The sequence below is a fragment of the Pithys albifrons genome, unplaced genomic scaffold (genome assembly GCF_047495875.1).
Source record: "Pithys albifrons albifrons isolate INPA30051 unplaced genomic scaffold, PitAlb_v1 scaffold_50, whole genome shotgun sequence".
In the NCBI taxonomy this organism is placed as follows: Eukaryota; Metazoa; Chordata; class Aves; order Passeriformes; family Thamnophilidae; genus Pithys; species Pithys albifrons.
In genome coordinates, this window is record NW_027286065.1 from 74,798 (window position 1) to 87,553 (window position 12,756).

The 12,756-nt window shown below is 49.9% G+C and overlaps 1 protein-coding gene across 1 annotated transcript; it reads right to left on the reverse strand.

Moving 5' to 3' along the window:
- Window positions 1-555: 555 nt before the first annotated feature.
- Window positions 556-2,869, reverse strand: LOC139685266 (class II histocompatibility antigen, B-L beta chain-like). Its single transcript, XM_071581930.1, has 5 exons — window positions 2,794-2,869; window positions 2,091-2,360; window positions 1,219-1,500; window positions 669-775; window positions 556-579 (listed from the first exon to the last, which is right to left on the reverse strand). Exons 1-5 carry the CDS (start codon window positions 2,867-2,869, stop codon window positions 571-573), a joined length of 744 nt encoding a protein of 247 aa, XP_071438031.1. The 3' UTR covers window positions 556-570.
- Window positions 2,870-12,756: the final 9,887 nt, after the last annotated feature.

The window sequence follows — 12,756 nt, forward strand, 5'->3', positions numbered from 1 at the left end:
GTCACTCTTCCCCCTGTCAACAGAGATATTAAACTCGATCACTTCATGGTCACTGTGGCCAAGACGGCCCTCAGTCTCCACTTAGCTCATGAGATCCTCCCTGTGGACAAGCAGCAAATCAAGGAAGACATCTTTCCAAATTGGCTTCCTTCGGACCTCTTCCATAAAGTGGTCATCCAGGTTTTTTAAGGAATCTTCTCTCGCAGGTAGTGTCAGCTGTGTGATGCTCCCAATCAACTTGTGGCAACTTGAAGTCCTCCATAAGGATGAGGGCAGTTGACTGGAAAGTGTCCTTTAGTTCCTTGAAGAACAAGCCATCGGTGTCATTGTCTGGGCTGGGAGGTCTGTAGTAGATTCCCACAGTGACGTTGGCATTATTTGCCCCTAGCCCCCTCCCCTGCCCCCCAATAATCAGGACTGGGGAGAACTGGGAAGCTTTATTGAGAGCACTGGGAACAGCTGGGCAGAGGCAGTTATAGCAGGGGAGGGGGAGCACACAACCCCCCTAAAACCAGCACAAGGATGGGGAGTGTCCAGGCTGGAACCAAGGTCATGGTGAGGGGCTGTGGCTCAGGAGCTCTGTGGGGAGAGAAAAGGAATGGGGGGCCCCTGGCAGGGACACACACACTCCATGGAGGGGGGGAAACGACCCTCGAGGACCTCCTCACCTTCTTGCATAGGTAGAAGCCGAGCCCCACGGCCAGGAAGGTGAAGCCCAACATGAAGCCCCCAACACCCATCAGCATCTTGCTCTGGGTGGCATCCGGCAGCATCTCTGGGGGATCCGGGGCACAGCAAGAGCCCCCAAAACATCTCACACACAGCCCCATGACCTCCTAAATTTCCTCCTAGTCATCTCCAGCCCACTCAGGACCCCACTGAAACCTCTTATGAGTTCCCTACACAGCTCCCTGAAGAACCTCCTAACCTCTCTCCCTGTTGGCCCTGGTCTCCCAAGGAGTCCCCAAACCCTCCCCCAGTCGCTTTCCAGGAGCTCCCAAACCCTTTCTCATCCTCCCCATTTCTGAAATCACACCCCTAGCCCCTCCACCTGGCTCCCCTCAAGTCCCTCCCAGGTACCCCCGAACCCACAGACTCCTTCCCAGTTGTTTGCAGCCCCCCTCCCCCCCACCCCCCAGTTGCCTCAAGTCTCCTCCAAACCACTTCTCAGTTACCCCCAGGACCCCACAAAACTCCTTCCCACTCTCCTGGCCATACCCCAGTCCTGGGTGAGGGGGTGCTCCAGGCTGACATGCTCTACCTGGCAGGTGTAGGTGACCCCATGCCGGAGGGGGATTTCCAGCATCACCAGGAGCTGATAGGTCCAGTCCCCATTGGGGACCATGTCAGTGGCCATCACATGCTCTGAGAGCTCCTGCCCACCCTGGAACCACCTCACCTGCACCTCTGCAGGGTAGAAATCCGTCACAGAGCACAGCAGGCGGCCGGGGCCGGGCTGGGAGCTCGATGGCACCAGCGAGATGGACACGCTGGGGGCCACTGGGAGAGGGAGAGGGGAGACACTGGGATGACCGGGGGGGGGCATTTCGAGAGGCGGGGAAGGACTAGGGTGGGCATTGAGAGGGATTGGGAACGGACTGGGAGGCAACTGGTAGAGAGAGAGACTGTCGGGGAATGGATTAAGAAGGACTGGAAACGGACTGCAAGTGACTGGGAATGGCCTGAGAGGGACTGGGATGGACTGCGGGGGCACTGGAAGAGACTGGGAATGGACTGAGAGGAACGCTGAAGCCGAGTTCGGCTGGGAGAACTTGGTGCTGTGGATCTACTTGGCAACTGAGGAGTCATCACAGAGGCGTGCTCTGATTGGCTGAGGGGCGTGAAGGCGACGGTAATGCCGAGATGTACAAGCGGCTGGACGCTGGGATGGACTGAGAGAGACTGAGAAGGACTGGGAGAGACTCGAGGGTCACTGGGAGAGAGGGAAGAGGTCTGGGGATGGGACAGGAGACCACGAGAATGGACACTGGAAGGGCTTAGTGGTCTGGGGGATTCCCAGGGAGGTTTTGAGGGGCTCCGGGCCATCCCGGGGGCAGGGGACGAGGGGACGTGCTCTGCTCCACACTCACCTCTGCGGTTCACGAGGAGTGGGGTGGACACCTCGTAGTTGTGCCGGCAGAACGTGTCCACCTGAACTTGGCCCTCCTCCAGCAATTGCGGTTGGCTGTTCCAGTGCCTGGCCTGGATGTCCCCAAAGGGAGTGTCCCCCACAAAGTGGCCCAAATCGCTGTCGAAGTGCACGAGCTGCTGCCGGTTGTAGATGAACCTCTCCACGAGCCTCACCCGGTCAGAGCCGTTAATAAAGTGACACTCCAACTTCAGCATCCACTGGAACACCCCTGTGTGAGCAGGGAGACAGGTCAGAGGGTGCCCACCCTTCGGCAGTCCCCAGTCCCCCACAGCAGGCTGGGAGCTCAAGGAGCCATCCCGGACCCTCTTTTGCCACCCCCCTCTGCCCAACGGCCGCCGCAGCACCGACTATTGAGTTGGGATGGACAGAGGGATTTGGAACACCTTCCAGTGCGGGTCCACCCCCGCAAAGCCCCGGAGAACCGCTCCAGTGCTCAAGTGATGTGGGACACGAAGGGACCCCATGGGACCTCTCTGCCTGCTGTCCCACCTCTTGTCCCCTTCTCTCATCCCTTTCCCATCGTCCTGCCAAACCCCAGCGCCCCTCCCCACCCCCACCCCGCTCGGTCTGGGGGTGTTTCACCCCCCACGTTTTCTTCCCGTCCCCCCTTTCCCATCGTGTCCCGCCCCAGCCCCGCTCACCCGAGAGCTCCTCGCCTGCAGCCGGAAGGGCTCCCAGCACCACCAGTACCACCAGTACGGCCCCAGGTTCCCCCATACGCCCCACCCGCCGGAACGGCGCGGGGGGGCCCGGCCTGGCCGCCTCCACGTTCCCCCTCACCAAAATCCCGGCCAGGTGAGGAGCGCTGGGAGCTGAGGGTCTGCCTGGCAACCGATGAGTCTTCAGCAGCACACGCTCTCATTGGCTGAGGACTATGGGAGACCCTCCTTTTGAGTGGTCCTATTGGAGGGGGGCCTTAGGAGGGGGTTGAAGGGGATTTTTGGGTTCGGCGTGGCAGGAGGACTTTGGGTCTGTCCTGGGAGGGCTGAGAAGGTGTTTAGGGGAGCTTGGAGGGGCTTGGTGGGTCCTGGGTAGCCCCTGGGCGGATCTGGGGAGTTCCTTGGGAGGCTGGGGAGTGGTTCATGGGAGTTCCAGCACCTTTTGAGGTGTGCTGGTTCCCATCTGGGGGTGCAGATGCTCCCCCAAGGCCCCCCAAAGTGGGATGACATGGGGGGGACACACAGAGATCTGTGTTCCTGATCCATTCTGGAGGCCGGTGGTGTCCCCCAGCCCTGAACCTTGGCCCACCCTGCGTGGTCCCCCCAAGCCCCACCAACCAGCCCCAATAACCAGGACTGGGGAGAAGTGGGAAGCTTTAGTGGGAGCACTGGGATCAGCCGGGCAGGGACAGAGTGACAGCAGGGCAGGGGAGGTGATACACAACTGGGCAACTGAGTGATTTTGGGGTGGGATCTAGCCAATTTGGGATGGAATGGAGCCAATTTGGGGTGGGATCAAGTCAATTTGGGATGAGATTGAGCCATTTTCAGTGGGACTGGATCATTTTGAGGTGACAGATCGATCCCTCACAGCCTTTGGGCTGCAAAGCTGGGAGAGACTGGAATGTTAACAGTTCATGGCTCCAACACTCTCCAGTTGCAAAAGAAGCAGGTGCTTTGCTGCCCATGAGCAAAGGAACCACCCAGGGACACAGAGAGGAACACCCAGCCCTGAAGGGGACAGGCTGGGCTTGGAGTCCGAGAAGGGAAGAGAATCATCAGCAGCAGATCCTGCCAGGTGGGACAGTGCTTTGGATCAGGGCAATGTCCTCCCTCACAAAACTGGCCCCCAGGAAAGGACTGGGACATTCTCACAGAGCCTGTAGGTTTTCATCCCTTCTCATGGGCCACAATTGGCTCAACCACCGATGGGAGAGACAGGATCATGTCTGAGAAGGGCCAGAAAACACCAGAGACCCCCAAAGGGCCCCGTGATCCCCAGTGTTACATCTCACAGTGTAAAATTGCTGCCCTCAGGGGAGGCATCTGGGTGTTCCACCTAAACCTGAACTTGTACTGACCCACTGAACTTTGTGTTTTGGGGGCTTCCCCCACCCCCAAGGGATCAAGAGCTGGACTATCCCTTGGACCAAGGGACATGGGAATTGCAACAATCAAGTCTGTGCAGGATCCTCGGAGAATGACTCTCTGTCTTTCTACTCTGATACTTTCTCTCTTCTCCCTTATAAATTTTCTTAACTGGTATTTTTATGCTTTTGTATTACTATAGATAGGAACCAAAACTGCTCCAAAGCTGATTTACGTGGCAACCTGGCTCAGCACTCTGTGGGGTGCCCTAAAATTGTCTGAATGTAAAACAGTCAGCATTTGGACTGATTCTTACTCTGAGGTAATTTATGCTCAGGGAGCCATACGGAAGAAAAAAGGATTATTGTCAGCACAAGGATCTCCATTCCAGCATGGAGACAAAATAAATACTCTTTTGAAGAATTGCCCACAAAAGTGGCTGCGATGCATTGCAAAGCACATCAATGTGGAAAAACACCAGTTAACACTGGGAATAAACTGGCAGATAAAGGGGCAGCAGAACAAAGCATTTTTCTCCTTGTTCCTTCAAAATCAATAAACATCCTAAAGGGAACTCCTGAGTATAACGATCAGGACAATCAATGGGCAAAATCTTTAGATGTACAACTAAGTCCTGAAGGCTGGTGTTCCTCCAACTCGGCAGGTAACAGTGCCACAACTTGTAATGAAACAGCTTGTCGAAACAAAGCACAATGAAACTCACTGTGGAACAACGTCAATGGGAGAAAATAGGAAGATCCAGGTACTCAGTGTAAGGATGACTGGAATCATAAAAATACAGTAATAAATGTAAAATCTGCCTTAAAATATCCATAATCACATCAGGTACCACTTTTAGGTACTACACAGAATGGAATCATCCAGGTGATTACTGGACCATAGATTTTTCAGAGTTGCCCTGGCAAGAGGGGCACAAACATTGGTGTTGGTAGAACCCTTTTCTGGATAGCCAGGAGCCTGTTCCTGTCACACTAACAAAGCTTGAGACATAATGAAAGATTTCTAAAGGCAATTATACCCATATTTAGGGTATCCTTCAGACAAAGGATCTCATTTTGTGGCTAAAATAGTTCAACCTTCATGCAAAGTACTTGCAGTTAAATGGAATCTCCATATGCCTTGGAGACCTCAGTCCAATGGGAAAGGAAAAAGGATGAACCAAAACTTGAACAGGCAAATACGTGAGATTTACCAAGAAACTTCACTAAGATGGTCTCAGGCTCTTCCTTTGGCCTTATTAAGAATTCAAATACAGCCTGGATCCAAATAAAAAGTAAGTCCTTATGACATTTTGTACGATGGTGCCATATCAAATTATAACTATTCCAGGAGAAAGCCATACAATAGGAAATGGGAATATAAAAGAGAATGTAACAGCATTAGAAAAAGTACTTGGTTCTTAGTACAGATTTGTTGGTTTAGCATCAGCACCAGCCTTGGACACACAGATGCAGCCTGATCATCCTGGAGACAGGGGCTGCATCAAGACTTGGAGGGACAAACCCCTACAAGAAACATGGAAAGAACACTTCCAAGTTCTTCCAGTGACTCATACAGTGGTGAAAGGTGAAGGGATCATTCCTTAGGTCCATTACATCTGACTGAAGCCTGCCCCAGCACCCAAGGAGCCAGAGTGTAAAGTAGAAACAACAGATAATTTGAAATTGAAATTTATTAAACCATGAAATTGTTGCTGCCCCTTTGTTTGCCAAAAGTATTTTTGTTTCATCTTTCAGGTAGGGAAGTGAGGCATCCTGCAGGGGTGAGCCAGAAAAAACAGTAGCAAAATGTAAAAATGAAGCTGTATCACAGACTGTTGGATTTGTTCCCAAATTCTGTTGGGAGGGTTCACCCTTGGAGAGTTCACCCTCTGGGATGTCCAGGGAATGTTATTTAGATAATATCTCTTTGGCCATCCCACTCGGCTTGGCTAAACAGGGAGCAGGAGGTGCCACACCCTTGGGAGCATGGAATGGGACATACTGGGGGTGTGGAGATAATGCCTTGAAGTGGCTCCCTTCTGGAATTTAGGAATCCTGACACGTCCTTTTAGAGATTTGCAGCAGTTTCCTAAGGGACATTCTCGTAATAGACAATCAGTGAACTTATACAATAAACCTGGAATTATGAAGCTCAAAGACTCTGGTCTATTTTATGTCCATGGTGGGCTGCTGGCTCCTATGGAACCAAACTCAATCATCTAGGTACACTGGTAGAACTAGGAAATTATACTTCTGAAGTGTCAAATTATTGTTACAATTCTGCAAAACTCAGTGGCTTGAGATTATTTATTAATTAGCCAAGGAGGAACTTGTGCCATAATTGGACAAGAATGCTGATACATGTAGAAGATGGGTTTGAAATCCAGCAATCTGGAACATCACCAACTGAAAAAGCAATTCAGGAATGGGGAACACCCAAAGCACCTCTTGGTGGGATTGACTGACCTCATGGCCACGGGATCATAGATGGTTTGAAGAAGTGTCTATAATGTGTTGGAATTTTTGTGGTTTGTATTTTCTGTTGTGTAATAATTCAATGCAGTGCAGCATTTACAAAATGAAACTCAGCAGAAGTGACATTTCAGGCAGTTTATACAGTGAATTTTGCTGAGTCCACTTTGTGATTAATTGCTACGTATCAATCATTACACATCCTTCTAAGCTACACAAACATCTTGTAAATTACCCAAGACATATTATTGGGCTTCTCGGGGGACACCCCCTTGTCACGGGGGAGGAGCTTGCGTGCCCTCATGAGGTTGAGAGCTGTGCTGGAGGTGGTTTGTGCCGCCGGTAGGGTCTCCCATGCCAGACAGGTCTCAGCTGAAGGGTCAGACAAAGTGTGTCCACGGGCAGGATGGGCTCACCAGCCGTCTGGCAACCATCCTAGGAGAAGGACAACTCCAACCCCAAACCCGGGCAGATGGAGCTCGTTTAGCCCTGTAAGGCCATCCATCTAAGAGAGGGATACTCTGACCAAACCTACGTCCTGAGGTATTCGCTGTCACCGTCCAAGCTCGCTCGGCCGTGGCAGATGAACCTCAGGAGTAAAGGGTGGGGCCAGTTCTGTGCACGCTGTGCCTCACCTAAAAAATCCATAGCACAGGCTGGAAGGGTTCACCCACATTGCAAAGCTCTGTAGCGACAGGTGAGGGTCGAAAACGGCAGGTGATAGGAAGCAGCTGGAAGGTGCAGACCCAACCCTGCATGCAGGCGGGGCAGGATATGGGTCATTAGAGACTTGACCCCGGAGATGACAGTCTCTTGCAGCAGCATCCTGAATGACCAAGCAGCCTTTTCTAGGGACAGCAGTGCTTGCTCCACACGGAGAGGGGCCCAGCGAAGGTGGCCTAAACAAAGCTCATCTCCACACCCGGCTGGATAACCGCGGCCAACCGGCATCTTCCATGCGGTCAAACAAAAACAAAGAGATTTCAAAGGCAGACACCTGCCTGCAAAGGTGTGCTCAAACTAACACTCACATGTTGGAACATCAGAACCATGCTTGATACTGGGGATAGTGAACGTCCTGAGCGTCGTTCTGCTCTAATTGCCCACGAACTGTCACGGTTCAACATCGACATTGCTGCTCTCAGTGAAGTTCGTCTTCATGAGGAAGGGGCAGCCTTAAAGAACATGGTGCTGGCTACACACTCTACTGGTCAGGCAAACCCAAAACACCTTTCAGGAGTTGGCTTCATGATTAAAAACTCCATTGCCTCCAAACTTGAAAATCTGCCGACAGGTCACTCCGATCACATCATGTCCTTACGCCTCCCTCTACACAACAAGCAACATGTTGTTCTTTTTAGCGTATATGCCCCAACTCTCCAAGCTGACCCAGCTGACCCTTCCAAGGAGGAGGCTCCAAAGTCAGCAATCTTCAAACAGCCACAGTGAGAGACAGCTTCCAGGTGAACCTTCAAACTAGACTTAAAGATAATCCCATAATTCCCTCTCCTGAAGTGCTTTGGCAACATATTAAAAGTTGCATCCTGCAGTCCTCTGAAGAGTCCCTGGGGTTCTCCTCCGAGAAAAACAAAGACTGGTTTGATGAGAACAATCAAGAGGTCCAGGAATTGCTGAAGAAGAAGAGAACTGCTCACCAAGCACACCTTGCTCAGCCATCTTGTCATATAAAAAAAGCCGCCTTTCGTCTTGCATGCAGTGAGCTCCAACAGAAACTTCGAGACATCCAGAACAAATGGTGGCTTGACCCAGCAGAAAAGACACAACTATGCACAGATTTGGGTGACCACAGAGGATTCTATGAGGCCCTAAAAGCAGTGTACGGACCCACACACGAGGTTCAAAGCCCCCTACTCAGTGCAGAAGGTCAACTGCTTCTAACAGATAAAACCTCCATCCTGAACCGATGGTCTGAGCACTTTCAGACTCTCTTCACTGCCAACCGTGTAGTCCAAGGCTCAGCAATTCAGCTCATTACACAACAACCGGTGAAACATGAATTGGATGCAGCCCCTACTATGGGAGAGATACTCAAGGCCATACAACAGGTGAAAACTGGCAAGGCAGCTGGGGTTGATGGAATTCCACCTGAAATCTGGAAGCATGGAGGTCAAGCACTCCATGCCAAATTCCACGAGCTTGTTGTGCGTTGCTGGGAACAAGGGGAACTACCACCAGATCTCTGTGATGCAGTCATCATCCCCCTGTACAAGAAGAAAGGAGAAAAATCAGACTGCTCAAATTACCCAGATATTACTTTGCTCTCCATTGCTGGTAAAATCCTTGCAAGAACACTTCTGAACAGATTAGTACCCACTATTGCAGAAGACCTTCTACCTGAAAGCCAGTGTGGTTTCAGAGCCAATAGGAGCACCACAGACATGGTGTTTGTTCTCAGACAACTGCAAGAGAAGTGTAGGGAACAGAACAAAGGTCTCTATGTAACCTTCGTTGACCTCACCAAAGCTTTCGACACTGTGAGCAGAAAAGGCCTGTGGCAGATCTTGGAACGTTTAGGATGTCCCCCCAAGTTCCTCAAAAGGATCATCCTGCTACATGAGGATCAGCGTGGACAAGTCAGATATGGCGATGCACTCTCTGAGCCCTTTCCAATAACCAATGGTGTGAAACAAGGTTGTGTTCTTGCACCAACTCTATTCACAATCTTCTTCAGCAGGATGCTCCAAAGAGCCACAGCAGAGCTCGATGAAGAAAACGGCATCTCCATCCGATACCGTACCGATGGAAGCCCATTCAACCCAAGGTGACTGAAGGCCCACACCAAGACCCCGAATCACCTTGTCCGTGAGCTGCTTTTTGCTGACGGTGCCGCCCTCGTTGCTCACACAGCAGCAGCTCTGCAGCGCTTCACATCCTGCTTTGCAGAGGCTGCTGAGCTTTTTGGGCTGGAAGTCAGCCTGAAGAAGATGGAAGTTCTCTACCAACCTGCACCTCAAGAAGTCTTCCATCATCCTCACATCACCATAGGCAATTCAGAGCTTAAGTCAGTCCAGCAGTTCACCTGTCTGGGAAGTATCATTTCCTCAGACGGTAAGATCGACAAAGAGACAGACAACAGGCTGGCAAAGGCATACAGAGCCTTCGGAAAACTCCATGAAAGAGTCTGGTCCAATAAACACCTGAAGAAAAGTACAAAGATCAGTGTCTACAGAGCCATTGTTCTGTCTACTCTTTTATATGGGGCTGAATCCTGGGTCATCTACCGCCACCACCTGCGGCTTCTCGAACGCTTCCATCAGCGCTGCCTCCGTTCAATCCTAAACATCCACTGGTCTGATTACGTGACCAATGTGTCTGTTCTGAACAGGCAGGGTCAGCAGTATCGAGGCCATGCTGATGAGAACGCAGCTGTGCTGGGCAGGGCACGTCTCCAGGATGGAGGATCACCCACCGCCTCCCAGAGACTGTGCTCTGTGGAGAACTCGCCACCGGCTGCCGCAAGAGAGGAGCCCCAAAGAGGAGATACAAGGACTGTCTGAAACAACAGCTCAGCCTTGGCCATATTGACTGCCACCAATGGTCCACTCTGGCCTCCAATTGGGATTCATGGAGACACACCATTCACGACGCTGCTGCTTCCTTTGAGAATGCACGGAGAGTCAGTCTGGAGGAGAAAAGACAACGCAGACAGAACCGTTCCTTGCCAATGTCACCTAAAGAGACGTTCCGGTGCGCCCTTTGTGACCGGACCTGCCTATCCCGTATCGGCCTTTTTAGCCACCAGCAGCTTGCAGCAAGCCTGGGTAGTGCCCTTCTCAAATCTTCATTCGTGAAGCCTGGCCATGATGATGATGAAAAAAAGAACCACTCCAATCCCTCCAATAAAGAGATACCATACAGAAAGTTGTCACAAAGAAAGCCTTTCTGTCTTGAGTTCAGTGCAGGCAAGGCAGCTGATGTGATAAAAACATGTATGCCAGAAATTACACACTCAGAAAATCTGGGACCACAGTGCATCTTATGATTCTCCTTTCTCTGAGCATCAAAGCTGAGAATTCTATTTTTCAGAACTGTCAAGTTCTAGAGTTCTCGATTCCTCTCTAACTTTTTCAGGACGTGTAAAAGGAGGCATTTAGCTATGACTGGTTTCTTGTTCAGTTGGTGATCAGATCCATTTCTTGAGAAATTTGCATCACTTGTTCACTTGTACAATGCAAAAGAAACCTTCTTGGAAATTATCATCACCACATTTGGACTAGGGGCAGGGAATACTTGGTTTCTTTGTTGTTGCTGCTGTTTGCTTTTAGGTTTGGGGGTTTTATTTAGAATTAAAAAATGCTGCTTTCTAGTTGGCAGCAGTGACGAGCATTGCCTGAATAGGAATGCTTTTGCTAAAGCAAACAACCAGGAGAAGGGAAGAATGAGAAAATTATACCTAAAGCTGGCTTAGTAAGTGTGCATCTGTTTTTGGATAATACCTGAAGAAGTACTCAATCACCACTCTGTGATGATAAAGCAAGAACTTTAACAGGAAAACGAAATTATTAAATGAACTAAAGTTGTGAACAAACAAGTATCTGTATTTTGAACAGTTTTAGAATAGTATGCCTACATTACATGCCTAGAGAGAACCACTGAAGGCAAACACACACTCTCCCTGGTAAACAACCTCTGGCTCAGTTATCCAAATGTACACACATACTGGGCATTGGTTCTGCATCTACAGGCAGACGTAACAGTTGGGCAGAGTAAATAGATTTTGCATTAAGAGAGACTGCTAGTCAGCTCCATCTAGTAGAGATCATTGTGTGCAGTTTTGTGAGAGGATAGACAAAAGCATGTCAGAGAAAGAATGGGGAAGTCAGGTGCCAGCTTCTCCAGAAGGAGCTGTTTGGGTTGTGCTTATTTGTTCTTAACAGAGCAGCAGGGAGTTGTCAGCTCTCCCTTCATATTCCCCAGTGTCAAGGCATAAGGAAAGCAGAAAGAGTTTTTCATACAGAAGCTTTATTGATATATTTTTGGTTAGCATTTGTAAACAAAGCATTATTTAGGGAATGATCAGTTATCCTTCTGGAGCATGAGCAGCATCTCTGACTCTGAACAAGATTAAACACTGCATGTTCCCTGCTTAAAGCTTAAGCCATCCAGACAGCACACACAACACACTGAGACATCTCAAAGGATAAAAAGCCAGAGAAATCTTTAAAATAGTGTGTTATTACTATGGTTGTCTGTAGCAATGCATTCTCAATACATGGCTTGAAGAATGTCAGAAATGGGCTGATGAAGAAAATCCACCAGCCACTGAGAATGCTTTAACAACTGATGTTTTTAATGTGGTTTGAATGTACTGAATGTAAAAACTGCATAGTCATTGCTTCTTCTTCCCATAACCCGCTGCCAGGCCAGGGGGCTGGGAGAAGGACAGTGACCTCATGTTACCTGAAACCCTCTCCCATTGAATGTAAATCCCCTTACTCTTATTGGCACAAATTCAGACTCCCCCCTTGTCCCTTATTGGTGAGTTTGTATCACTCCAAAGTCCATATAAACCTGTACCCCTGATTAAACTTCCTCTTTGTTCCTGCCTTCGCCGGTGGTCCGTGCGTGTCCTTTCTGGGGGGCTCTCAGAGACCACATGGTCGGGGTGAGCAGAGAGCACACACTTCTCCTGGGTTACTGGACTAATAATCCAGGACCAGGAGATTCCATATTGTCGCAGATTCCTTCAGCACACAGCATAACGAAGCTACAAGAAACCAACCCTCATAGATGGTGCCCCTGTTTGTGAGGTTGGACTGACTTCAGAGCCAGAGGACAGACTGGAGCTTCTGGCTTAGCAACAATACCAAGCCCTCAGCGTTTCTACGTGTCTCTGTTCAGCGCACAGTACCAGGGAAAGCAGCAGAAGGACACGAGCCATCTCATCTCGCAGGACAGAGGTGAGAGCAGGTCTTGGCATCGAAGTTTCACACCCTAAATTAAAGACATGGGTGCATATTTGTCAAGAAGAGAAACGCAAAATTATAAAAGTTTAAAAAATATATTGCTTTCAAATGATAAAAATTCTTTAAAATGCCTTTCTAAATTTATCATGAAAAGCAATCATAAGCTACCTTTCTGT

Coding starts and splice junctions, on each gene's coding strand:
- LOC139685266 (XM_071581930.1), bottom strand. CDS start 2,869: ATGGGGGAACCTGGGGCCGTACTGGTGGTACTGGTGGTGCTGGGAGCC. Junction 2,361..2,793: donor TGCAGGCGAGGAGCTCTCGG/GTGAGCGGGGCT, acceptor CTGCTCACACAG/GGGTGTTCCAGTGGATGCTG. Junction 1,501..2,090: donor ACTCCTCGTGAACCGCAGAG/GTGAGTGTGGAG, acceptor TCCCTCTCCCAG/TGGCCCCCAGCGTGTCCATC.